Consider the following 24755-nt stretch of genomic DNA (forward strand, 5'->3'; position numbering starts at 1 on the left):
GCAAATTGCTGCAGTCAGTTTTGGGAGAGTTAAATGATGAATGCTGAGGACAGTGAAGAGGCAAGGCGTGGCAGACAACATTAAGAGACGAGGTTGTTAATGACTGATAATATTATGAAGCTAGAATTAAACATTTTTGATGAAATGCAACTGGTAAAGCAATTAACTACAGCTGTGGAAACCAAATATTAGCAGAATTTAGCAGTGCTACTGACAATTACCTTTATCCCAAAGAGAAAATCTGCAATCTGCAACATGCGCTCCTGGTACATCTTCGAAGGCAATCGATGTTTGTACTTTTTCCATATCTCCACCAAGACTTTAATCCTTCAGAATGAAAATCAAATTAAAAACAGGCAAATATTAAAGTTGATAATTAACCAGACTGACAAGACAATACTAATATGGCTGACTCACTATGTATGTAATATAAAATCTGCTCCAAAGTTACTGTAGAACCTGTTTTATTGCAGAATGTATACCTGATAGACCACAAGTACTCTTAGCAATCATCTCTACAGATAATAAGAATTCAGAAAACAAATTTTTAAAAATGCTGCTTGCACAATTGGCCAAGAATGGGTGCTCCTACTGGAAAGGTGGTATTAAGGGTGACCTAACTGAGGCACCCTGTTTATATAAAATGATTGTACAACCCAGATTCCAAAAAAGTTGGGACACTGTGTAAAACATAAGAAACAGAATGCAATGATTTGTAAATCCTTTTCTATCTATATTAAATTGAATACAGTGCAAAGATGCAAAGACAAGACTTAATGTTTGAACTGATGAACTTCATTGTGTTTTGTGAAAATACACTTATTCAAAATTTGATGCCTGCAACGCATTCTAAAAAATGTTGGGACAGTGGCAAAGGACTTGGAAAGTTGAGAAATGCTCAAAAAACACTCCACAGGGAAACAGGTTAATTGGTAACAGATTAAAGTATCATCAACGAGTATGAAAGGGGCATCCATGAAAGGCTCAGTTGTTCACAAGCAAGGAGCGTCACTTTGTGAAAAACTGCATGGGTAAACAGTCCAATAGTTTAAAAACAATCTTCCTCAACACACAATTGTGTTGTCAAAAAGCTTCAGAGAAATTTTTACATAGGGGGCAAGGCTGTAAACTAACATTGAGTACCCATGACCTGCGGCCCCTCAGGCTGCACTGAATCTAAAACTGGCATGACTATATAAAGGACATTACTACACAGGCTCAGGAACTCTTTGGAAAACCATTGTCAGTAAGCACAGGTCATCACTGTATCTACAAAGGAAAATTAAGACGACGATGCACCGATTTCTCTGGGCCTGAGCTCATCTGAGGTAGACTCACACAAAGTGGAAAAGTGTGCTGTGGTCTGACAAGTCCACATTTCAAATTGTTTTTGGAAATCATGGATATTATGTCCACCAGGCTAAAGAGGACAAAGACCATCCAGACTGTTACCAGCTCAAAGTAAAAAAAAAAAAACAGCATCTGTGATGGTATGAGGGTGTGTTAATGCCCATAGCAGCATGAGTAACCTGCTCATCTGTGAAGGCACCATGAATGATGACAGGAACATGCAGGTTTTGGAGCAACATGTGCTGGCATCCAGATGAAGTTTTTACCAACGACGTCCCTGCTTATTACAGCGAGACAATGTCAAACCACATTCTGTACATATTGCAACAGTGTGGCTTCATAGTAAAAGAGTGTGGGAACTAGACTAGCCTGCCTGCCGTCCAGACCTGTCTCCATCAATGTGTGCCACATTAGGAAGCACAAAATGCAGCAATGGAGACCCCAGACTGCTGAGCAACTTAAGTTGTACATCAAGCAAGAATAGGAAAGAACTTCACTTTCAAAATGTCAACAGTTAGTGTCCTCGGTTCCCAAATGTTTTCTGAGTGTTGTTAAAGAAAAGGTGATGTTACACAGTGGTAAACATTCCCCTGTCCAAACTTTTTTGGAACATGCTGTGTGCATAAAATTCAGAATGAGTGTACATTTACCAAAAACAATGAAGTTTATCAGTGTCAACAGTGAACATCTTGTCATTGGATTGTGCTTTACTGAATATAAGTCAACAAGGATTTGCAAATTATTGCATTCTGTTTTAATTGACATCTTACACAGCATCCCAACTTTTTTGGGGAATTGGGGTAGTATTAAAATGGGGGCCCACAGCAATGTTATGCTCTTGTGTTAGCTACGCACCTGTCGTCAACAGTGAAGCCTGCCCTTCCTGTTTGATAACTTATGACTAATAACCTAAACAAATTGCTTAATAATGACTAAATAATGTTAGACTATGAATAACTTAGCTACAACTTTTTTCCTTCTGAGGTAAGTTACAGCTTCCTATAGTGTAGCTATGCGAACTGTTTCGTTCACTTTAAAGCTTAACTTAGTTTTACGGAGAATAAACTGCATTAAGCTAGCCGGCTAACCGTTACGTTAATTAGCAGCAAGCTAACGCCGTGCGTGCTCTTAATTATCTCACCCTTTAGCATAAGAGCCGTTGTCATGGCTGGTGGAAGAAGCGACCCGTCTCATCAGGGTTATAAACGAGTTAATGTCTCGTTCAGCGTTTACAACAACTGGGTTTCTTTTATCAAGTTTCCCGTAATATGAAGCCGGTAGGTCCATTTCTGCGGCCACAGCGGCAACTTTAACTAACTAACGTTGACGCATTTCTACTAGCTAACGTATATCCCACAACAAACTGCTCGAGGCTGCTGGGGGCAAGGTGCATCACCATGGCAACGACTCTAAACAGACAGGAAGTAAAGTGACTCTGACATACAGTAGTCTCACTAGGTACTAGAAAATAAGTGTTTACATTGATTTATCGTCTCATTTTAAGTGTAAATAGTCATAGGAGTTGCAATATGACATTTAAGTAGGGCAGATGATTGTAACTGAGGTCAAGCACGAGTCCTGTTTTATGGAGGAAACTGTGATCAAGTTACCCAGCACATTCAGACACACACCCAGTTATACAAAATTATAGACACACCCACAGCTCAGAACTATTAACACTTAATACATTTTAATGAGAAAGCAGCGGAAAGCACCATGATTGTGGTGCCATAAGGGATTAAAAGTTTATGTAGAATCTCAGTGCTTGCATATAAAATATTTAATGTGTGCAGTTCTTTCACATTGGAGACTGTAAAAAAAGGATTCTGTGTGGTATCAAATAAAACCAGTTTAATTATGTAAGTCAGTAAGTGACATAATTAATAATGGGTACAGTATACCTACTCTACTAATTTGTTAACAGGAATAACTGCAGCATAAAAAAATAATAAAATAAACTCCTGCTTCCTCCCACAGTCCAAAGACATGCAGGTTAGGTTAACTGGTAACTCTAAAGTGCATGTTGATTTGAATGTGAGTGTGAATGGTTGTCTGTCTCTATGTGTCAGCCCTGTGATAGTCTGGTGACTTGTCCAGGGTGTACCCGACCTCTCGCCCCCTGGCGACCCTGAACCAGGATAAGCGGTTATGAAAAATGAACGGATGAAGGAAATATTGTCTCCTGTGTATGACCGTTTTTCAAGTAAGGCTAACCTACTTATGAGTGATCAGTTAGTTAGGTAGGTGTTAGGTATTCTTCACCTAATAAGCTTTAGTGTGTCATAGCTGTTAAATTTAGTTACTCTTAACTCAAGACATGAGATGAAATCTGCTCAGACAAACCGAGTGCAAATTGTTACTGCACATTTATTGAGTAGATTTCATAGGTGTATAAGTGAACACCACTGGAAGCATGAAGCAGAGACTGACAGAAATTTTGGTTTGGCACAACTGTTGGACAGTTGGAAAGGACTTCATATTTGACATCTGAGCTCATGGCAAAATGATACACGCTTAGAGCATCACCTAATGCTCTCCCATACAAACTCATCAGTTCCCATTCAACCTCACATCCATTCTGCACACAAACCTAAAGCTTCTGGCACTGGGAGCACAGCAGGCTAATGCTCTGGCAGCTATTCCTTGAACAAACACACACACAATCACACACAGAGACACACACAGATCCAGACAGGGGCATTTCCTGGGAAATGAGTATGGGGGCATCAGCAGTACTCCGAGCCAGTGTTGCCCCATGACTGGGAGCAGGGATATACAGTGAGGCTGAGTTATGGAGAGAGAGGGGGAGAGAGAAAGAGAGACAGCCAGTCACAGTCAGACCGATGAAACAAAGAGGGTGATGGGGGGGATAAACAGTTGACATCATTGTTCCAGAAAGATCAGCCTGTTGGCAGAGTCACTATGCCAGTGTGCATGGAGGGTTACGGAGGGGAGGGGGATGCAGAGGACGTGAACAGAGCCAAAGCTCGGGTGGGATGGGAGGGAAAGGCCTATAAATGTGGTGCAGGAGAGTTCAGCAGCACCCATCTCAGACCAAGTCCAAACCAAGAGGCCTCCTCTGTCTTACTCATCGTTTTTACAACTCCTCTGGAATCTCATCATGGATATCCCCATCCAGTACCCCTGGTACCGCCGGGGCTTCCCACTTCGATTCTCTGACCTCCCCTTGACAGAACCTCTCACCGATTGGCCACTATACTGGCCTTTTCCCTGGTCCTTCCCCTGGATGCGCCCTTCATTCCTGCGCTGGTTCAACTGGCCTGACAATGGACACAGTGAGGTAAAGTAAAATTCACCTGCGTCCTTGAATTAATCTGAAATATGGAGTTTACTGCTAACTGCAAAAAGTATCACCAATATCTCTTCTACTGCTACTTAAAATCATGATTAATATCTAATATACTGGAGTGTGTAGAGTGATGTGACAGGCCATTAGATGCACTCAAAGGCACAGAAAGATTTAATATGTAAGATTTGTCTCAATGATTTTACATCACTGAGTCAAATATGCCACTGATAAATATCCTCTTGCACTAATGCCAGTGTCTGTATTATTTAGTACCTACTTGAGCCTTGCACTGAGATGAAAACAACAACTATTTTGTTTTTTTGCACCCAGCCGCCTCCAGGCTGGAGGCATGCAACACAATGTGTTCCTAACTGCTGTATTGTCTGTATAGATGCGCATTGAAAAGGATCGCTACGTCATTTATCTGGATGTGAAGCACTTCTCACCCGAAGAGCTGTCTGTCAGTGTCACCGACGAGTACATCATAATACACGGCAAACACGATGGCAGACAGGTCAGAGAGGCCACAGAGATCTGCAGAAATAGTCTAAACAAAGTTGACTTGGCGACAGTTTACTCATATGATATGATGACTCTGATTCTGTTTCCAGGACGACCACGGCTTTGTGTCAAGGGAGTTTGAGAGGAAGTACAAGCTTCCTGCCGGCGTGTCATGTGCCGAAGTCACCTCCTGTCTGTCAGTCGATGGTATCCTTACAATCACTGCGCCCCGGTCATCCTCCAGCACAGAGCGCAATATTCCTATCTCCTGTGAAGATGGAACACCAAAACAGAAAATGTAGAGCAGAATCTGATGCTCCTCACACTGTTTCACTACTAACCCCCAGTGCTGCCTGTTTTTATATTTAACCTGTTACTATTATGTTGGCAGTTTAATTCATATATACAGTAGGTGGGGCATACAGGTCTAGATGTCTATAAGTGCAAGTGCCTTCTAATAAATCAGTATCTAATTCCTAACTCACTGTTATTCTGATGTCTCTGCAAGACAACGGTGCTTTAAAACCAAAGACTAATAAGTTGAGCTCATGTGGCAGAGTCTATCTGACAAGGTTTTGTATAGACACACTGGGGTGAGGCACAGGATAATGAGGTTCTGAGAGTTAATGTCCATATCACATGCCTCTCTGCCAAAGATATTTGCACCTCGGTGTATGTAAATGACACATTAGGGCATGTAATCATATATTGAAAGACATTTCCTCTCCTTCATTAGGCATTTCCGAATGTTAGAGTCTGTACTGGCCATGCAGTTAAGTGGAAAAATTGTTTTTATTAATTGAACCTAAAGCTGGGCAATACAGAGAAAATCAAATATCATATTATTTTTTTACCAAATACCTCAATTTCGATATTGTGACAATATTGTAAGGTTAACAATTGGTGCTTTTACAAATAAATTGAAATTTTTGATAAATAATCTTTAGTAATGTGGATATAATGACCAAGTGGTTAAAGGCACAAAATAAAACAGCGACAACAGTCTGGTAAGTTCAGAAAATTACATCACTTTTCTGTAATTCAGCCTTTAAAACCAGAAAGAGACATCAGTAATGATATTACAATATCCAAAATCTAGTCTCATATAACAATATTGATATAATATTGATATATTGCCCAGCCTTAAATGAACCCAAACCATTTTAGCTTTAGATTGAAATGCTAAAAAGTCAATTTAAGGGTTTGGAAATGTAAAGACATTTTCTTGAAACTGTCACTGAAGATGATTAAAATGAATTGTATCTACAGTACACAGTATTATCTGAGTGGGTATGAGTAGGATGCCAAATGTGCTTTGTTTGTTCGTTAAGAATGGTTTCTATCGAGGAGGTGGGAGTTCTCTGGAGGCATATGCAGTCATTTTTAGTTTGTTCACTAAAAGAAAAAGCCACCAAAGGACTTGGGACCAGGTGTGTGCTTGTTGAGAGGACAGAATTTGGGTAAATGAGCAGGAGGGAAAGACGTGGACGAAAGAGGAACTGATGTTTGGAGACGGACAGATTTTTTTATCACTGGGCTCCTTTTCCGCTGGGGAGCATGGCCTCTGAGCTGCTAAGGAAAGTGTATGTGTGAACGTATGTGAGAGTGAGTGCACAATGTGCTTGTAGATGCAAAAGTTACAGCTCTATCATTACTTCATATTGGCAGCAACCCTCTGGCATATTAACACAGAACCCAGCAGATAGAATAAATGTTGAAATTTAATATCATAGACCTGCTGTGTGTTCTTTTTTTTATGTCTGAAGTGTTTCTGATTTCGAGAGAACTTCACATAACAACACGCACTACACCTGGGAAGACACTGATGAATCATCCTTTTGTCTTTGACTTAAGACAATAACCATCACATATTACGCATGGAGGTTTGAGCATGATAATCATTCTTTCAAAAATAGATCCAGGTGCTTTATTTCAGTGTCAATAAGAAAGAAAGAAAGAAAGAAAGATGGTGCAAGATTAGAATATTTGTAAAATATTGAATTAGACCCTAATGCAGAAGTCACCTGTAGGGGAGAGTGGGGTTGATTGGGACAGCTTTGTATCGACACAAAATAACCTTCCATCAAGTTATTATGATTAAAAGCCTCTGTTTTATTGCTGCCAGGTTTGCTTTTAGTTATATTTTAATAAAGGTGACAATTTCTATACACCACAAATGAAAGGAACAGCTAACTTGCATACATTTCTCACCAAGAAAAAGGAGTAGCTGCTATTGTACAAATTGCTTGATCAGAGAAAAGGCATGCATAGTTCACATTTGTCTCTTTTTAAAAAATATGTCACCTTTCTGCTAAACAAACGGTATGATGAAGTAGTACAGAGAATAAAACAGACACAAGTCAAATGTAGGGTGTTAAGCAACAATGGTCCTTCCTTCAGCACTTTAAAATCTGGTTACAATTTATAATCATATGTTGCTGTGCAGAGCTGTCGTCCTTATCTTCTAAAGTGCAGATTATCAACAGTGTGGATAAGCAAACCTACATATATGTTGTCAGCAATGTGTGTAAGATCGGCTCCTCTGATGTCTTAGACAAGAATGTTGTTCTCTTTATTGGTCGAGGCAACATCAGTTACAGTAGAAGTCCCATTTCTGTAAATAAGAAGAGAGGTAGAATTAGGGAGAAGCATTATATAATACATACATATGCGGAAGTGTGTGTGTGTTCACCTACAGTAGTCTTGACTTCGGTGTTGGCTGGCATGAGAGGATGAGTCTCCTCCACTATGCTGCTGGGGAAGTGGCCAATGCGAGCCTCCTGCTGTCCGTAATAGGAGTCTTGTACCTGTAAACAGACGATTAAAGACTACAGGTATTGACAACATCACTTTTGAGAGGAGAATGTGAGTGCTGCACCCACACAAGTGTTCTTGATGTCTTACAAAGATACACAAAAGCAATATTTTCACTCACACTGCCAGCCCAGAAGAGGTTCCCTCTGTCCTTAAGCATTGCATACACATAGATGAGCTGCCCCTGTCTGATGGGGATGAACCTGCAGTCTCCTGGGTAGTAGTCCTGCAGCGCACGAGCTATCAAGATAGGATCTGGGCAAGAATGTAGGAGACTGATGTGAGGTGGGAAGCTTCATATGGAGGACAGTTTATAATATTTGTCATATCTATTCAGATTAAAAGCTCAACATGTGTAATATCATTTCTTTCCTGCCTACAGTTGTGCAACATGATCACAACATAACGAAGCACAGCAGCAAAAGGAAGTTAGTGTGCTACTTACGACTGCATTCAGAGTCGGCGCAGAGTTTCTTGTCAGAAAGTTTTGGCATCTGCCTCCCAGCTTCAGAAGTTGGCAGCAGAAGCCACACCGAAAGAGCGAGCCAGAGTTTGCAAGGCATGTCTGTATGTGAACGCACGCAATTATCCAACGGCCTTATTTTACGCTCAGTGAACGTCTTGAGGGCTTTTTGCTCCCTTTTGTCTGTTTGCCGTCTTTAAGAAGGAGGTGCACTGATGGCAGCCCCTTTTTCTACACTCCCTACCCCCCTGTCTCACACATGAACACACACACAGAGAGCCTTTCAAATCCCACAAGCAGGTAAACAGGATGTGGGATGAGGAGGAGGAGGAGGGCCAGATTAGACAGACCCCTGCTTGTGTCCTGACCTTCCCCTCTCTCCATCTCTCACCCGGTGTCACCCTCGCTCAAGCAGCAGAGCGTTGGACTTTGCAGCAGCGCATTCCTCAGAGGTAATCTGTGTGTTTCCCTGCCCTTGTCAGCCACTAGATGTCACAGCATTTTACTGCTACCACACCAGTGTTCCCATCCTCCCTCCTCTGTCCGCCTCTGTTTGCTCTCTTTACCTTTCCAGCTCAGGAGGTGGAGCCACCGGGCTGTATTTACATACTGTATGTTTCCACTGCCAAGGAAACCAGCTCAGCCTCTCTTGTGCAAACACTCCCCAACACACACACACATACACATACACACACACAAACACACTCACCAAACAGGAAGAGTGTACCTGTTTGGTATGAGTTGGCTGTGAACTGTCAGGTAAGACACACTTCATTTTTGTTCCCTGGAAGTCAAACATAGTTTAATTTAGAGGTTCTGTTAGTTCTCATAGTGACAACAGATCATGTTAAAGTAGGAATGAGTTTTTGCTTTGAGATGATTTTAAAATAAGATGCAGCATGGTTTAATGATAGCAGGTGAGATGGCAGATGGTGACGTCAGATTTACAGGCAGAAATGACAGGGCAGACTCAGACTTCTGAGGGTTGCTAAATGTGACCAAAATCTGGTTTATATAGACAGAATTTAGAGACACGATCCTGCTGTGACTGAAAATAACAATATGTGACAGATGCGTCTTTTCAAGCCTTATTTGTGGCCGTATTTGTTAAAGCAGCAGGAGGACAAGTGTGGTGTGTCTTGTCGATTTGGTTAAAACTGATTACTTAAGAGACTGTTTTAGGAACGATCGAGACTTTGTTGTGTTTGTAGGAAATAGTGGTGCACAATGCCTCTGGAATTTAGGGAGGGGAGCAGGACAAAGATAAGCTGGTATTTCGGTCAGAGTAACAAAAGCACCTGTCAGACAAAAGACCTCCTTAAAGGCCATATGAGATTAGATTACTAGAAAACAACGGCTCTGATATTCACACATGCCATCATACGTGTCCTGAATTTCACATGTGTTTGGTGTGTTTTTTCGTGTGTGTTACTGAAGCTCTTTTGTCTCGCTCAGTGTTATCTGTGAAGAAGAGGAAAAAAGGATTTGAATCATACCAGCAGTGGGACCACTGGCACCAAAGTGAAGAACAACTTTGGCAGAGACACACTTTGGATTACAAAATAAACTCATCACACCCCTCCAGACCAGACCATCAAGAAGAATTCCTGATTTAAAAACCAGTCCACCTGCTGCCTGTGTGACTTTAAGTCCAAGACCTGGGACAATGCTTCTCTGACTGAAGCCTGCATCTATCAGCAATGTTCACCCCCAGGAAAGACAGTCTCCCGTCCCCTAGCTTGGAGGACTCCTTCTTCCCTCTCTCCTCGTCCTCCTCAGTGTCACTCTCCTTCGCTCTCCCGTCATCCACATCCTCTCTTGGTAGCAGTGACAGCGGAGGAGGGATTGAGACGGATCTGATACTAGCGGCGGAGCTGGGACAGGCTTTACTGGAGAAGAATGAGGAGCTGGCAGCCTCTCTGGAGCAGAGGGAGAGGGAGCTGGAGGTAAGGATGAAGCTGCTGGGGAAAAGTGTGTGTGCAAACTTTCGAACATTACTAAGAAATATACTGAGGTGGGAACAAAAGAGGCATCAAAAACTTTTTACCATGATCAAGCAAATGACATTTGAGGGATTCTAGCCTCTAGGGTAATCATTATAAATCTGGAAAGACTTGTTAATCTATGCCACCAATCACAGTTCTCCTATCATACTCGACCAACGCTGATAACAAAAACATAGGACACAAAAACCTATTAAAAACATGCAAACAACATAACATATAATCCACAAGCAACACTATACAACAGAGCTTACAAGAGCCATGGTAACCCTCTGTCTTTGGACTCATCACTGCACTGCACTCTCAAACTCTAATGCCTTGACTACATAATTAATCTAGGCATTAAATTCTATTTTCAGATCCTAAACAACAATCCTACACTTACTGCTCTACTTCCAAGTCACAACACAAGACAGCAACACGTCACCAGATCAGTCTCGCATGCACTTATTCTTGTACCGCCGTACAAAAACAACTATGGTCAGAGATCATTTTGTCACACTGACACTAAAATCTGGAACAAGATGCCACACCACATTAGAGCAATAACCTCTACTACACATTTCAAACACTATCTGATGGAAGGACAGACCTGCAACCACTGATTTAAATCCCATATCCTATTTTACTCACTCTTCATAGCTGCCTACATTTTGTTGTTTTGTCTCTGTTGAGTGTTTCTGTTTTTATACTGTATTGTAATGTGTTTTTGTTGCATGACAGGAACCTGCTGAAAACCAGTTTTTAACTGAGTCAGGCCAGTTTTAACTGTAGCACACAAGGTTACTTTTAATTCCTTTCTTGTATAAATAAATTAAATGAAATACAAATGTCAAACATTGTGAAGAGAATAAACACATTTACTTCCTATGTCAAATTTATATTTTTTTAGTTTATAATTTTAGAATTGTTATATACTTGTCCCACATTTGCACATCTGCATATCTCACAGACCAGGGACACTAATGTTGCTTGGATGACCCCGACAGAGAGCGATTCACAGTTCGCACCCTATCTGACCTCCACGCTGCAAATTAAGTATCACTGACATAGGAACAAAACAATTAGACCACTGGTTTCCAGCTGGACCAGCCTCAGAGTCCAGATTTCTGCTTAGTCATTAGTTCAAGGTCCGCACAGTTTGATACATGCACAGTCATACTTGCGTTTGGCCATGTTGTCGAGCTGATTTTCTGTCTCTGTCACTCACTCTACAGCAGGAAATGGCACTCAAAAGTAAAAGCTCTGCACTAGAAATTCACTGTACTTCAAAATGAAGTGTGTTTTTTATAAACTTGACACGTTAGCAAGTCGCTTGCGGTCCAATTTTGGATAGATAAATGTTTTTACATATTATTCTCATTATTAAAAGTTGTAGAATAAAAATAATGGTAGCAGTAATGGTAGTATTTTTATCGTTGTTTTGAACACTGCTGGTTTTTCTGTAAGTAGTTTTCCTGTCCATTACACTGCAGGTATGAATCTGTCCCTGATGAGTAAAAGTAACAGCACAGGCCTTTATTAGTGAGGACATTTTGACATGTCACAGGAGAAGCTCTGGTTTAAATAATAAAGTGATTGATGCCTTATTTCACATTTAGCAGCTTCAGTTTCAGGGTTCTGACATGACTAACTGCTAGAATAGAGCATTACGTCATTAGCAGCTCCTGTGCTTTCCCTACGATGACAGGTCAAATGGTCGGCTGCGAAAAGGACCTACTTTTGTTTACAAGAACCAACATCACTGAATCTAATCTTTTCTTCAAACACTTTAGCTTCCTGGAAAACGTGTACACTTGTTGTAACTTCACAAGTAACAAAAAAACAGACATAAAACAGTCCATGTGTTCCAGTATCTGATATTTTCATGTTGCATAAAGCCTTTTAATGTTGCGTTCAATGTCTCAGGCTGTACAGCAGGAGAAGCACGTCCTGCAGAGGAAGCTGGAGATGAACGAACTGGCATCTGGGCAGAGAGAGGCAGAGCTGACTGCAGATTTAGCCGCCTTGAGGGCTGAGCTGGAGCGACATCACAGCCAGGGCCGTGACCGGCGGAGGGATGAGAGTGAGCAGCTGACTCAGTTAGCCAATCATAACCAGCGCTTGGTGGAGCAGCTGGCAGAGGTTGGTGATACTACCAGTAAAAGGGCAGACTTAATCCTGCCTTAACAAGCCTCAGAAAACATCAATGCTATTAAAGGGGGATTGTCTGCATATGTGTGATGTCACGTCACAGTCAGCAGACAGGAAAAGAATCCAGACGAGCAGGTTTAGGGAGTCCTAACTTTGTCACTCATTGAATGAATAGCCTTTTTTTAACTTTTCCATCCTCTACCCACTCAGGCTGTAACACTGGAACACACCTTGAGGACTGAGATTCGTTCCCTCAGAGAGGAGATGGAGGAATCATCTTTCAGCCGGAATATCAACTTCTCACAGCTAGACAACATTCAGGCAGAGGTATACCAACCAGTCACTTCTTAATGTTCTGCACAAGCAAATCAATACCAAAATAACTGGCCCATTTTTGGTGTGAGAGTCATAAACATATCCTGAATGCTGCAGGAGAGCAGGTGGTGCACATAAAGCATTACATTTCAAACATGGCCAAACACTATGAAATTATGATAGAACATGAAAGTGAGGAGAGACGTTTTTAAGGGTGCTTTCACACTTGGTTCTTTTCATGCCTCTAAACGAGCAGTGTCTCAGCATTTTTTGTGCATATGTGAACATCCCAAGAGAACTCAGACTGCTCTGAAGCAAATCAAACTCAGACCATGTCAGGCCTGTCTGTCTGAAACTGGTTTGTTTCAAGTCTGCAGTGAGGTTCACTTAACCCTCTTTGCAGTTGGTTTGTTTGTCTTTGTAGTTGTTTTGTGTGACTTTGTAGCTGTTTTGTGACTCTTTAGAGTTGGTTTGTGTATCATCGTAGTTGTTTTGTGTCTCTTTGTAGTTGTTTTGTGTCTCTATGTAGTAGTTTGTTGATCTTCGCAGTCATTTTGTTTCTCTTTGTAGTTGTTTTATGTCTCTATGTAGTAGTTTGTTGAACTTCGTAGTCATTTTGTTTCTCTTTGTAGTTGTTTTGTGTCTTTGTAGTTGTTTTGTTTCTCTTTGTAGTCGTTTGTTTCTCTTTGTAGTTGTTTTGTGTCTCTATGTAGTAGTTTGTTGAACTTCGTAGTCATTTTGTTTCTCTTTGTAGTTGTTTTGTGTCTTTGTAGTCACTTTGTGTCTCTATGTAGTTGTTTGTTTCTCTTTGTAGTTGTTTTGTGTTTCTTTTTGTAATAGTTTATTTCTCTTTGTAATTGTTTTGTTTCTCTTTGTAGTTTGTTTCTCTTTGTAGTTGTTTGTTTCTCTTTGTAGTTGTTTTGTGTTTCTTTTTGGTTGTTTTGTTTCTTTTTGTAATCGTTTGTTTTTTTGTTATCGTTTGTTTCTTTTTGTAATCGTTTGTTTCTCTTTGTAGTTGTTTTGTTTCTCTTTGTAGTTGTTTGTTTCTTTTTGTAGTTGTTTTGTGTTTCTTTTTGGTTGTTTTGTTTCTTTTTGTAATCGTTTGTTTCTCTTTGTAATCGTTTGTTTCTCTTTGTAGTTGTTTTGTGTCTCTTTTTAGTGATTTTGTGTTTCTTTTTAGTTGTTTTGTGTGTCTTGTAGTCGTTTTGCTCATTTTGTAGTTGTTTTGTGTGTCTTTGTGGTTGTTTTGTGTGTCTTTTAGTCGTTTTGCTCATTTTGTAGTTATTTTCTGCCTTTTTATGGTTCCTTTGCATTTCTTTGTGGTAACTTTGAGTCTCTTCCTGGTTGGTGCATGGGGGACCCCCCAGCCTTTACCTGGTATGTCATTTGGTAGTCCAACCATTATTCACAGTATATATAGACACGTAAGTCCTTTCGAAGAATTGTGCCTAATAATTAAATATCCAAGGCCTGCACGTGGCTGTTGTAAATTTTATTGGTTTGGTTTTTTGCCAAGTCGAAACCTGAGACTCAAACATTTTTGTTTTTAAGTCTCAAATTAGGTCAAGTCTGTAGGGAGTCACGTCTCCTGTAAGTCAAGTCGAAATCAGATCTCAGGTTCTCTTTTGGTCTGTTTGAATATGACTGGAGTCTAAGTCTCAAGTCCTCAGCTTTGTTGCTAAGCAGTGATGGACATATAAAGTTAACCCATAAAGATGGAATTGATTTGGGTATCCATATGTCAAAGCTTTAAAATCCAGGTATAAGTCTACTTTTTTTTATCTCTCTCATTGCATCATTTAATCAGTATTTTGTGTTCATCCGTCTTTCCCCTCTCCTCTTACAGAACAGAGTTTTGCTGGAGCGGCTGTCGCACATGGAGGCACAACTAAAAGCCTCACAGGAGGACAGCGACAGACACCGCATGGAAAGAGAGAGACTGAGAGACAGAGTGTCAGAACTACAAACGAAACTGCGAGACAAAGAAGCAGAGGTGAGGATCGATGATCGACTGGTTTTAAAGATTAACAGTAGTGTTGAAAGATGAGGCCTGAGGGAACTGAAGGAAGAATGAGAGTGCTGCAGGAGATATTTGCGCATCACTGACAGAAGTCACCAAAGAGACTGGTTTGAAGTTTATGATCTGTGTGTGTATGTGTGTGTGTGTGTGTGTGTGTGTGTGTGTTTGTGCCTGTATCTCACTGCGTGTGTGTTTGCATGTGTGTGTAGATAGAGCAAGAGCAGGGAGTGGTGTTTGAGTTGCGAACTGTGAATCGCTCTCTACAGCAAAAAGCTCTGAACCTGGGGGAGGAGAGCATTCTGGACAGTACACAAACACAACCTTTGTCTCTGCATAGTGAAATTCAGCAATCACAGGTATACAGACACACACACACACACACACACACACACACACACACACACACACACACTTTTGGAGAAAAGACTTACTTCTTTTCCTGAGACCACTACTTCCCTGACCCTAACCTTAAGCTAAACCTAACTTTGACTGTTGACCCTGAAATCAGCTTTTTCTCAAGTGGGGACTCAACTTTTATCCCCAAGCTGTCCACTACTGACTTGTCTTCAGTCTGAAATGAGTCCCTGAAGTCATACCCACCCAAACATACACACATGCACACCCACATCTAAAGCACAAACACCAAATAATAACCTCTCTGATATTACTGACCTTTCTATTGCCCTCTGTGTATCTCTCCTGCTCTCCAGGCCAGAGAAGCTCTTCTAGCTCACTCCGAAGTCCTGAAAGCGAAAGATGAAGAGATACAAGCGCTCACAGAGGAGGTCTGTTGAACTGTACACAACCACACCCTCACTTTTCACAAATACATTTTAAATTTGTGAATGACCTCAGAAGAGGAAGTGCTGTTTGTTACTGATATGTTACAGGTTTCTATGAAAGCATAATCCATTCACTTGAGAAAAAAATCTGCTCCGTTTTTCTGAATTAGCAAAATTATCTCAGGACTCAGAGAAAAGTTTTTATGGGAAAAAATGCTGTTCTTCTGAATTAACGAGATAATAATCTACTTAAGAGCCAGTCTACAACACCAGGGAGCAGCACGCCTGGGTCCCCGCCCCTGCCTGCCGCCCGTCCCTGCAGGTGGTGGCTCTATGTTATTCATTCGGGCTGAGCCCGACCCGACCCCATGGCCCAAGGCCCGGCCAGAATCATGGGGACACGCAAACCCCTCCACCACGTTACATGGCGATTCCTAGAGAAGGGCATCTGATCAGGATGCCTCCTGGGCGCCTCCTGTTAGAGGTGTTCCGGGCACGTCCCACTGGTAGGAGGCCCCGGGGCAGACCCAGAACACACTGGAGGAATCTTGTCTGGTCTAGGAACGCCTCAGGGTCGCCCAGGAGGAGCTGGAAAGCGTTGCTGGGCAGAGGGACGTGGAGAATACTTTGCTCAGCCCGTTGCCCCAACGACCCGGCTTCAGATAGGTGGTTGAAAATGGATGGATGAATCTTCTTAATTAAAAAAGAACAAGAGGATATCTTTTCTGAGAGTTCTGGGATAACATTAATAATTCAGAAAAACTGGGCGAATCTAATTTTTCTGAAGTGAATGTTATACACTTTCAAAGGTTTCCATTTCAGTGGGTTGAGACTGTCTGAAATGGGTGAAATCCATTGCTACTATATATAGCAATATATTTGTCTAGAGTCTACAGTTACTTCATTTGACTATTGGCCTTCACTGTGCAGTATCAAATGTGTGTTTGATATTAGAAGGCTGTTTTCACATTCATCTGTTGAAGGAGGAAGTTTTCTTGGTGCTTTTGTTATATTAGAATTTGAGACATACATGTACGAGATTATTTTGTGACATCACAATAGTTTGTAGCCAGTCGTGGTCCAATGTACAACACAGTGCGCGTACACTAAGAATGGAGTTTTCAATACAGTAGGAGACATCTTGTGTCCATACTTAAACTTTTGGAATGAAAAATATTTGCATATTCAAAGATTCTGGATTTTTTTAAGGGAGAAGAAGTAGATACAAATTTAATATTTTCTAAACTAGATAATTAATTTTTTTGTGTGTGTGAAAGGAAAAATAAAATGTTATGATCGTTACAATATTTCAATATTTTCAGCTGCGATCTCAACGAGAAGAGTTCGAGTCTTTGAGGCAGGCAATCGAGCCATTTACAAGCAGTCCTGATAAGCCAAGCTACAGGTAATGTTTCACAACAACATATTTGTCATTTGATTTAATTTGAGCCCACAGCAACATATGTTTCACTAATCATCATATCATGTGCAGCTTCTTAGAGAATGAACTGGCCACGATCCGTCAGGAGAAAGAAACACTCACTCAGCAGCTTCTCAACACCATCAAACACAAGGTGAAGCTGTCTCAAGAGCTGGATGCCTGGCAGGTGAGTCTGTGTGCAGAGATAGAAGATTTCTAAATGTCTGAAATACTTTAATTTACAAGCAGAGCATTTCTTTCATCCTGTTGCAGGAGGACATGCGGCTGGTGATCAATCAGCAGGTTCAGCAAAGGCAGGAGGAGAGACTGAAGGAAACACAGCAAGAGAACGCAGTGGGACTCCAGAGAAGCAAGTCTTTAAGAATGAGGGGAGAAGGAGGGAAAGGATTCTTCTCGTCCTTATTTAAAGACAAATAACAGAGAGAAGTGGCGTCGGGTTAAACGGACAGAGTACCAGCCTTTATCTTTGCCACTGTGAGCCTCTGCTGCAAGACACTGTACACTGTAATGCATCATGAGCATCGACAAGTAAAACGTTTACAGACCTCATATTTTAATCTATTTGTATATATGTATGTACAGTATATTATTTCAGAATTTAGGATTTTATATTGAAAATTAAAAAGCCACCTCTGTTGGGTGTTCTATAATCTGTTGCTTGTTTTATTGTCTTGGTCTCTCTGACTTTGAGTTCAGACAGAACGTTAGGAAAGTTTTAGAGGCGGTGTATTAACCAAATTTGGACAAATCATCTTTTTTTGTCGAAGCATGGTAAGTAGCATATATGTAGTGCTGTGTACAAGTAGGTTTTATGTAGAAATACAGTTGTTAGAATGAGTTAGGTTCATCTAAACTTAGCCAAAAGGTATGTGCTAGTATAGAGTAAAAAGAAAGCTTCAGTGGTAGGTTTAAAGATTTGTAACATCAGAAATGTGAAATTCTACACAAAGGAGTTTGACTCATTTCGTCAAAAAGAAATTTAAAGATGGATAAATGAAATTAAATAAAATGTTAGTGGCAATTAAAACGTCACAAATTCAAATTTGAAACAATTTAATGACTTTTAAGGCCTAACATTTATAAATCTGAATTTAAGACATTTAAGGAGACCCTGTTTCCACTTGAGCAAAACATTTGTGTGAATTCTGGGGCTTTATGAATCTGCTTCATGAATCCACAGAGGGAAGAGCAACTTACATGCATACATACAGCAAACATGGAGCAACATTAACATTAATTTGGAGTCTTTAGTGCTTCTGGACATCTTATAAATGCCCCATATCCCCTCTCCTTTTAGCTTTGTTTTGGTCTCCAACAATTCCTGGGGAAATTATTTGGCTTTTTAGCTTTCTGGATGCTAAACTGTGAACGTGGAACCAGAACAACGAGCTAAAAGGGGCGCTGAGTAGCTCACCTGGTAGAGCGGGCTCCCCCTATGCAAAGGCTATGTCCTTGCCGGGGCAGCCACAGGCTCGATTCCTGCAACCACTTGCTGTATGTCATCTCCATTCTCTCCCTCCTTCACACTACCATTGTCCTATCAAAAAAGGTCAAAAACTATTAAAAAACAAAACAACAAAAAACAATGAGCTAAAGGAGGCTAAAATACACCGTTGTGCTGAGGGTAATTTCAGAGTACGGCCTTCACATACCAGGGGCATTTTTTCCTATGAATAATTTGCAAACTGTTGTTTTCAAACAGAAATATTATACAGTGAAAAAGTGGCATCATTTTCAGAAGAAGATTGATTTTTCTGAGCTTTCGCCCTGAGTATAAAGGCATCAACCAATCACATTGTGTGGAACAGTAGACCTGTTGCAGCTGTTGCAAATCCATCCAAATGGATGAATGGCCGGGTCGCGGGGGCATCAGGCCAAGCAAAGCACCCCAGACGTCCCTCTCCCTAGCAACACTTTCAATCTCCTCCTGGGGGACCCCAAGGCGTTCCCAGGCCAGATGGGATATGTAATCCCTCCTACCAGTGGGATGTGCCCAGAACATCTCCAGTGGGAGGTGCCCAGGAGGCATCCTGATCAGATGCCTGAACCACCTCAACTGACTCCCTTTGATGCGAAGGAGCAGCGGCTCTACTTTGAGCTCCCTCCACTCTAAGGCTGAGCCCAGCCAATCCTCAGAGGAAACTCATTTCTGCCGCTTGTATCTGCAATCTCATTCTTTCCGTCATTACCCAGAGCTCATGACCATAGGTGAGCGTTGGGACGTAGATGAACCAGTGAATCAAAAGTTTCACCTTCCGGCTCAGCTCCCTCTTCACCACGACGGTCCGGCGTAGAGCCCGCATCACTGCAGAAGCCGCGCCAAACCACAGATCCGGTACAAATAGTTGATGCATAATTTATTCTGCAGGTGAGTATTCTGCATTTTCACGTCCTTTTTAACTCATGCCCCTGGTGTGTAAAGGCCCTCAGGTAACTTTCTGTTGGTCTGTCACTTTGAGTGACCACTTTCATAGTACTTGTAGATATTTTATCCATAATTCAAACTAAAAATATTGATTAGAGGATCTTTAAAACACAATGCAGCTACAGAACCGCAATATATTACATAATAATGCTGAAAAAGAAAGAACAGTAACTATGATAGAAATAACATCTTTAATAAATTAAGTCCAAAAAGACAGTTACTCCCCTCCACTCCTCTCTATGCTTATATAACATAAAGTAGAAATAATACATATGCAACATTTCTTATGTTTAACAGGACTGGAGCAGCCCTGAAGCAGTGTGAGTAGTGCAGGTTGCATACGGGTCAGTGTTTTCACATGCCTTCATCTACATACATACAGTACAGTCCTGGCTCAGTGGAGTCAGTGCATCGCCTTTCTCTCATCCCTCTGCTGGAGGTTAGTGTATATGGAGCAGCACCTTTGCTCTTACAGTCAACAGGCTGTTTGCTCATGTGAGGAATCTCACACTGGTTTATATGCTGGCAAAAGAAAAAAAGATGTGCATACAATCAGACACACACTTACTCATACACTCGATTTTAAGGATCACACTGGCATTTTAGCATGATTTTACCCATTTCACATTTCTGCTGACCACTTTGTTTTGCTATTGATCCTCCAGGCATGAGGGTTGGGTTAAAAACTGTAAGCCAATATGAACATTAAGAAATGAATAATATGAATTTGGTCATTTGTATCATCTACCCTAAATGGGTTTCCTGTTTCTTTAGCTGTGTTCCGAATCACTTTTTCTTTTTCTTCTCAGTACGCACTGCAGCTGCCCTGACAAAGTACATACTGTTGCATAGAGTATGCATACAACTAGGACGTACTACTTCATCATAACATTGCGCCATGAACTTTGACCCTCTTGCTCATATAACTGTTGCAGTCCAGAGACAAAATTTGAAGTCAAAAGAAAAGTAAGTGATTTAGAGCACAGCCGTTATCTTGTAGATACAACAAACGCCATTTGCCCAGCTCACAAGAGACGGGAGTCACCCTGGAGAGCTCTGCTGTTGTTACTTAACAATGTATGTCATTTTACCTTCTAAGGTAACTTGCACACCTTATAGATTGTTTGCACACTGCCAACTGGATAGAGCAGGACATTCTGGTATTTTTTTGGTATATTGCATTTGACTTACTATGTGTTGGAACACACTCAATCTTCCTCTGTCATACTAAATAGTATGGATGTTGGAATGCATCGTACAAGCTAATTTTTCTTTAAAAAATGGTCAGCAGAGAGGTCAGGTAAACAAGAATGATAGTTAGTGGGTTAAAACATGAGAAACACAGTTATCTTTCAATATAATCTATATACATTAAGACTCTTTTTGACCATCTACAGTATAAAACCTTTAGTTATTTTCAGTTTACAGTACAGTACACCTCCTATCCTCACTGTTTCCATTGTCCAGAAGGTGATGTGCAGTCTGGTTTCAGGTGGACCAGTAACACATCTCCAGTTGTTGAGTCCCACAAAATGTTCATCCATTTCTCCTGTTTAATCCAATCAGAAAACATCACCTCCATTTTGAGAGGTAGGTTGCAAGTCCCATGTTTGGGCTTCAACAATCAAAAAAATCCACGATATTCAGTTGGTTTGTAGGACGTGTTTTACCTTGAAAGATCAGGTCGTTATAAAGCCTCTGAAACAGGTCTCTGGATGGATGTCCTGACAGCAAGTTGTAACTCCAGCAGGGGTTTGTAGAGGATTATCCCACGTTGACCCCGAGGCCTACTTGCAGCTTGTCACCTCTGTGATTTACAAAGGCACCCATAATCAGGGTGGCAGGGAGCGGGGTCAGGCGCTTCTCCAAAACACCTCCTATTATGCATCGACTGTTTATCATACCTGAATAAACACACAAAAAAAGGGTCTCATATACTGTACTCTTTTTAGTAGTTTTCATTCAGCATGATGTTTGACTGAGAAAGAAATTTACCTCGAAAGACCATATTGGCCTCTGGGAGTTCCATCTGGTACCCAAATGAGGTTGTGGTCTCCTGCGTCCTGGTACTGGCTTCAAACTCCACCCCGATTTGGATCTGGTGACACAAACGCATGCAGACGCACGTTTGCAATATGCAGCTTAAGTAAATGGTGTGCATGATGAAAATTGACCCACATATCAATACATAAATAAATAAAGGTATTAATAAATACAGTGATTAAAAAAATAAATACAAGAATAAATACAGAAATAAATATATAGAGAGAGAGGCTTAATTGAAAAAAAATGGAAATATATAAATGAATGTATGAATAAATACAGGAGTAAATAAATAAATAACCTTTTTTTTTTTTAGATAAATGCAAAAAATAAGAATACATAAATGCCTAAATATATACAGAAACAAATAGATAAATAATATTTGAATAAATAAATGAATGTTAAAATCAATATGGAAATTAATACATAAATAAAAAATGATTAATAAATGTTGATAAATACATAGGTAATAAATAAATATCTTAAATTAATTTCTATATTTTTGTAAAACTATATTTATTTATTTATTTATTTATAAATTTTTGTTTGCATTTTAATGAGGAAGGAGGTCTCATCTTTTGCATGTATTTATTAATTTTAAAATTTATTTAAGCATTTATTTATTCTTTTCTGTATTTATTTATTTTTGTATTTCTATACTTATCTATTTATTCCTGTGTTTATTTATATGTTTATTTCATTTATTATTGATACTTATGTCATTTTTATCCTCCATAGTATGATGCCATTTACTGTACCTGTTTGTTGGCTCTATGATAGTAGCTTGCATGGGCCCCTCCTTTCCCAGCATTCAGCGTCGCCACCCAGTTTGGTCCTGCGTGGAGACACAGAAAAAAGATGAAACCACGGCTGCACAATCAAACAAAGCAGATCAGAAAGATACTGAGTCATTTACATCAGATGACCAGAAACATGAAATCTCACTTGAGTACTGTCCAGCCAAAGTAAGAATTCCTCCTTCCTCTGCTCGGCCCCGATGGTAGACCAGCTCCCCTCCTAAAACCAACCCAGAGGACACACTCTGCAGGAAGTGTGCCACAAGGATAACTGTGCAGGAGGAACAAACACAGACGCATAATAGATTAGATCATTAAAAATATCAACAACAATGTATCACGTTGACAGTTGTATATTCACTGAAAAAAAATGATTGTAGTCGCGCTTTTTTCTAATATCCATTGGACACTTACAGCATGCATGTCATCACTACTGACTGTAAAAATGTAAAAAGTGACGCTCACGGTGTCACTTCTCACCTGACTCTCTCAGGATGTCAGGGTTGGCTACCGTCACAGCAGCGGTGAAGTCGTTCCCTCTGTACTCTGTTTCAAACTGCCACGTTACAAACTGGGACTGCTGGGTCTGAAACACAATCAACCAGTTTATACATGAAGTTGTCTGCAGCAAACTGCAGCGTTTATTTTGTGTTAAGTAAAGTGACTGTGCAGTGACAGCCATGTTGAAAGAGACCGACACTAGGATCTCACCTGAAACACTGTTCTGGCTCGTACACGCTCAGTGAGATGCAGCAGAGCGTGAGCGTTCAGACTGCCTGAAGAGTCCATCTCGCCAATCAATGCTGGGGCATCCTGAAATGTGAGGAAGGATCAAGATGCAACCTGTCAACTCCCCAACGTTCTGAACAGCTAAGCACAGTAAGTAGTGGTAACATATTTATTATGAGTTGACTCATGCTTAACCTTGTCCTTGCTGTAATCGTCAGACTGCAGATGCTCCACGTGGAATCGATAGTACGAAGGACTAACAGCACTGAGGTGGAGAGTATGACTGACCTGGAAGCAAACACATGCATCATACTAAGCATTATAACATTTTCAGATGTGAGAGATTTACACCCTTATATTCTTCACAACAAATTGTTTGAATGTGAATTAATGTGGGTGGAAGACTCACCTTGAAGAAACTACTCAGAGTTTTATTAAGGATCATCTTGACTCCCTCAATCTGCTGAGGAAACACATCTGGGGAAAAAAACAGTCAGATCACAACCATTACAACTTCATTACTTTTCTCTATGTATTTCCTGCCCTGTGGTCAGCAGCATCTCTTTAACCACGTTGCGTGAACTCGACATTGCTTATTTTTCAGCAAGAAATACCTTTGCAGCTCCTGTGGAGAGAGTGAAAGCTGCCAGGGTTGGGTAGGCGGCCATCTCTCCTCTCCCAGCGTGGTGGACTGTCCCAGTGAGCAGGATGTGCGTCCCAGCGAGAAGGAGGGGGGTCCGAAGAGAAAGGCCAGTTCTGATGGCCCGGACTGGAAGACAAAGCCAGAACGCTGCCCATGTAGGCGCAACACTTCCTATAAGACACAGAGAGTCAAAGGAGAGATTTATGATGATGCTGTGATCCATTTATTTTTTCCCACCTGCAGCCTGTACCTGCACTGTTTAAAGCCATACTCTGTCTTACATGAAGATGACAGATGCAAGCATGAACCATATCCTGAAATACAATTTAGAGAAAGAATAAAAGACATATTCCAGAGCAAAACATATATATAATAGTCCATTATTGTACAAACACCAACACTCAGAGGTTAAAGATAGGCATAGAATCAAGAGTACAACCTTACTTCTTTTTTTTTATTTGCTAGTAATTTAAATTGGTTTATACTGGATTTAAGACTTTAATGGCAAGAGTGAGTGAGTTTATGTGCATCATGCAAGCCAATCTGCTGTTTTCATGTGCAGGTGCAGCAATACCGTTAGCTAGCATGACCTTAGCATCAGCAAAAACACCTATCAGTGTGCTAGTTGTTCTACTACCTACTTCCGGTGTTAGCGAGAGACGTTAAAATCCCGAGCGGAACTGAAAATGGCGCATCTGAAAAACTGTCAGGTGGAATTTTTCATGGATAAAACACTAAAACGCGAAGATAATTGATGCTGGGATAAACTGATGCAGCAAATAGCTCCCTCCTCCAGATGTGAGGCGCCACCCTGCAAATGTGTCCGACTGGAAACACGACGGCCGTTCTGTGGTCTCAGAAATTACACTTTTACAATTATATGTATAAAACAGCCAACTCATTGGTAATATTGATAGAATAACAACTATACATTATAACAGCCTAACATGAATTTAAAATATGTTAGTTTTGTTTTCTGGGGGCTT

At 40.7% G+C, this 24755-nt stretch overlaps 5 protein-coding genes across 13 annotated transcripts in view; 2 read left to right on the top strand and 3 right to left on the bottom strand.

Annotated features, from left to right (window-relative positions):
• Positions 1–2715, bottom strand: part of cfap54 (cilia and flagella associated 54) — a 72130-nt gene extending 69415 nt beyond the window's left edge. For all 7 annotated transcript variants that reach the window (XM_078172452.1, XM_033647087.2, XM_078172449.1 and 4 more), the window contains exons 1-2: positions 2492–2715; positions 222–327 (exon numbers count right to left, since the gene is read on the bottom strand). In XM_078172452.1, the coding sequence (XP_078028578.1) occupies positions 222–327; positions 2492–2637 (252 nt within the window). In that variant the 5' untranslated portion in view covers positions 2638–2715. The remainder of the gene's footprint in view (positions 1–221; positions 328–2491) is intronic.
• Positions 2716–4359: 1644 nt separating this feature from the next.
• On the top strand, positions 4360–6893 carry LOC117246238 (alpha-crystallin B chain-like). The gene is made up of 3 exons (XM_033610066.2): positions 4360–4651; positions 5052–5174; positions 5272–6893. Exons 1-3 carry the CDS (start codon positions 4472–4474, stop codon positions 5461–5463), a joined length of 495 nt encoding a protein of 164 aa, XP_033465957.1. The 5' UTR covers positions 4360–4471; the 3' UTR covers positions 5464–6893.
• Positions 6894–7249: 356 nt separating this feature from the next.
• Positions 7250–9766, bottom strand: mia (MIA SH3 domain containing). The gene is made up of 4 exons (XM_033611170.2): positions 8421–9766; positions 8097–8230; positions 7858–7968; positions 7250–7775 (listed from the first exon to the last, which is right to left on the bottom strand). Exons 1-4 carry the CDS (start codon positions 8536–8538, stop codon positions 7752–7754), a joined length of 387 nt encoding a protein of 128 aa, XP_033467061.1. The 5' UTR covers positions 8539–9766; the 3' UTR covers positions 7250–7751.
• On the top strand, positions 9100–17782 carry bicdl2 (BICD family like cargo adaptor 2). Of its 2 annotated transcripts, XM_033611148.2 has the most exons (10): positions 9100–9197; positions 9894–10384; positions 12350–12565; positions 12785–12901; positions 14736–14882; positions 15119–15265; positions 15620–15694; positions 17014–17096; positions 17184–17298; positions 17385–17782. In XM_033611148.2, exons 2-10 carry the CDS (start codon positions 10139–10141, stop codon positions 17547–17549), a joined length of 1311 nt encoding a protein of 436 aa, XP_033467039.1. In that variant the 5' UTR covers positions 9100–9197; positions 9894–10138; the 3' UTR covers positions 17550–17782. The 2 variants fall into 2 exon arrangements, with proteins under 2 accessions (XP_033467039.1, XP_078028580.1); XM_078172454.1 differs by lacking the exons at positions 9100–9197; positions 15119–15265 and having other exon boundaries at positions 9864–10384.
• Positions 17783–19729: 1947 nt separating this feature from the next.
• On the bottom strand, positions 19730–24573 carry LOC117263644 (mitochondrial import receptor subunit TOM40B). Of its 2 annotated transcripts, none has more exons than XM_033637233.2 (10): positions 24411–24573; positions 23741–23940; positions 23536–23603; positions 23322–23414; positions 23109–23210; positions 22878–22983; positions 22546–22668; positions 22359–22435; positions 21553–21655; positions 19730–21461 (listed from the first exon to the last, which is right to left on the bottom strand). In XM_033637233.2, exons 2-10 carry the CDS (start codon positions 23922–23924, stop codon positions 21322–21324), a joined length of 996 nt encoding a protein of 331 aa, XP_033493124.1. In that variant the 5' UTR covers positions 23925–23940; positions 24411–24573; the 3' UTR covers positions 19730–21321. The 2 variants fall into 2 exon arrangements, with proteins under 2 accessions (XP_033493124.1, XP_078028581.1); XM_078172455.1 differs by having other exon boundaries at positions 24407–24573.
• Positions 24574–24755: the final 182 nt, after the last annotated feature.

Source organism: Epinephelus lanceolatus, chromosome 11 (assembly GCF_041903045.1).
Source record: "Epinephelus lanceolatus isolate andai-2023 chromosome 11, ASM4190304v1, whole genome shotgun sequence".
Lineage (NCBI taxonomy): Eukaryota > Metazoa > Chordata > Actinopteri > Perciformes > Serranidae > Epinephelus > Epinephelus lanceolatus.

What these genes read in the sequence shown, in the direction of transcription:
- LOC117246238 (XM_033610066.2), top strand. Translation starts at nt 4,472, where the DNA reads ATGGATATCCCCATCCAGTACCCCTGGTACCGCCGGGGCTTCCCACTT. An exon ending in CTGACAATGGACACAGTGAG is followed by an intron (nt 4,652 to 5,051) that starts GTAAAGTAAAAT and finishes TTGTCTGTATAG; the next exon opens with ATGCGCATTGAAAAGGATCG. An exon ending in GCAAACACGATGGCAGACAG is followed by an intron (nt 5,175 to 5,271) that starts GTCAGAGAGGCC and finishes TTCTGTTTCCAG; the next exon opens with GACGACCACGGCTTTGTGTC.
- bicdl2 (XM_033611148.2), top strand. Translation starts at nt 10,139, where the DNA reads ATGTTCACCCCCAGGAAAGACAGTCTCCCGTCCCCTAGCTTGGAGGAC. An exon ending in TACAAGCGCTCACAGAGGAG is followed by an intron (nt 15,695 to 17,013) that starts GTCTGTTGAACT and finishes CAATATTTTCAG; the next exon opens with CTGCGATCTCAACGAGAAGA. An exon ending in CCTGATAAGCCAAGCTACAG is followed by an intron (nt 17,097 to 17,183) that starts GTAATGTTTCAC and finishes TATCATGTGCAG; the next exon opens with CTTCTTAGAGAATGAACTGG.
- mia (XM_033611170.2), bottom strand. Translation starts at nt 8,538, where the DNA reads ATGCCTTGCAAACTCTGGCTCGCTCTTTCGGTGTGGCTTCTGCTGCCA. An exon ending in CGCCGACTCTGAATGCAGTC is followed by an intron (nt 8,231 to 8,420) that starts GTAAGTAGCACA and finishes ATTCTTGCCCAG; the next exon opens with ATCCTATCTTGATAGCTCGT. An exon ending in ACACCGAAGTCAAGACTACT is followed by an intron (nt 7,776 to 7,857) that starts GTAGGTGAACAC and finishes TCTTATTTACAG; the next exon opens with AAATGGGACTTCTACTGTAA.
- LOC117263644 (XM_033637233.2), bottom strand. Translation starts at nt 23,924, where the DNA reads ATGGGCAGCGTTCTGGCTTTGTCTTCCAGTCCGGGCCATCAGAACTGG. An exon ending in ACGATTACAGCAAGGACAAG is followed by an intron (nt 23,211 to 23,321) that starts GTTAAGCATGAG and finishes CTCACATTTCAG; the next exon opens with GATGCCCCAGCATTGATTGG. An exon ending in ATCATAGAGCCAACAAACAG is followed by an intron (nt 21,656 to 22,358) that starts GTACAGTAAATG and finishes TTGTGTCACCAG; the next exon opens with ATCCAAATCGGGGTGGAGTT.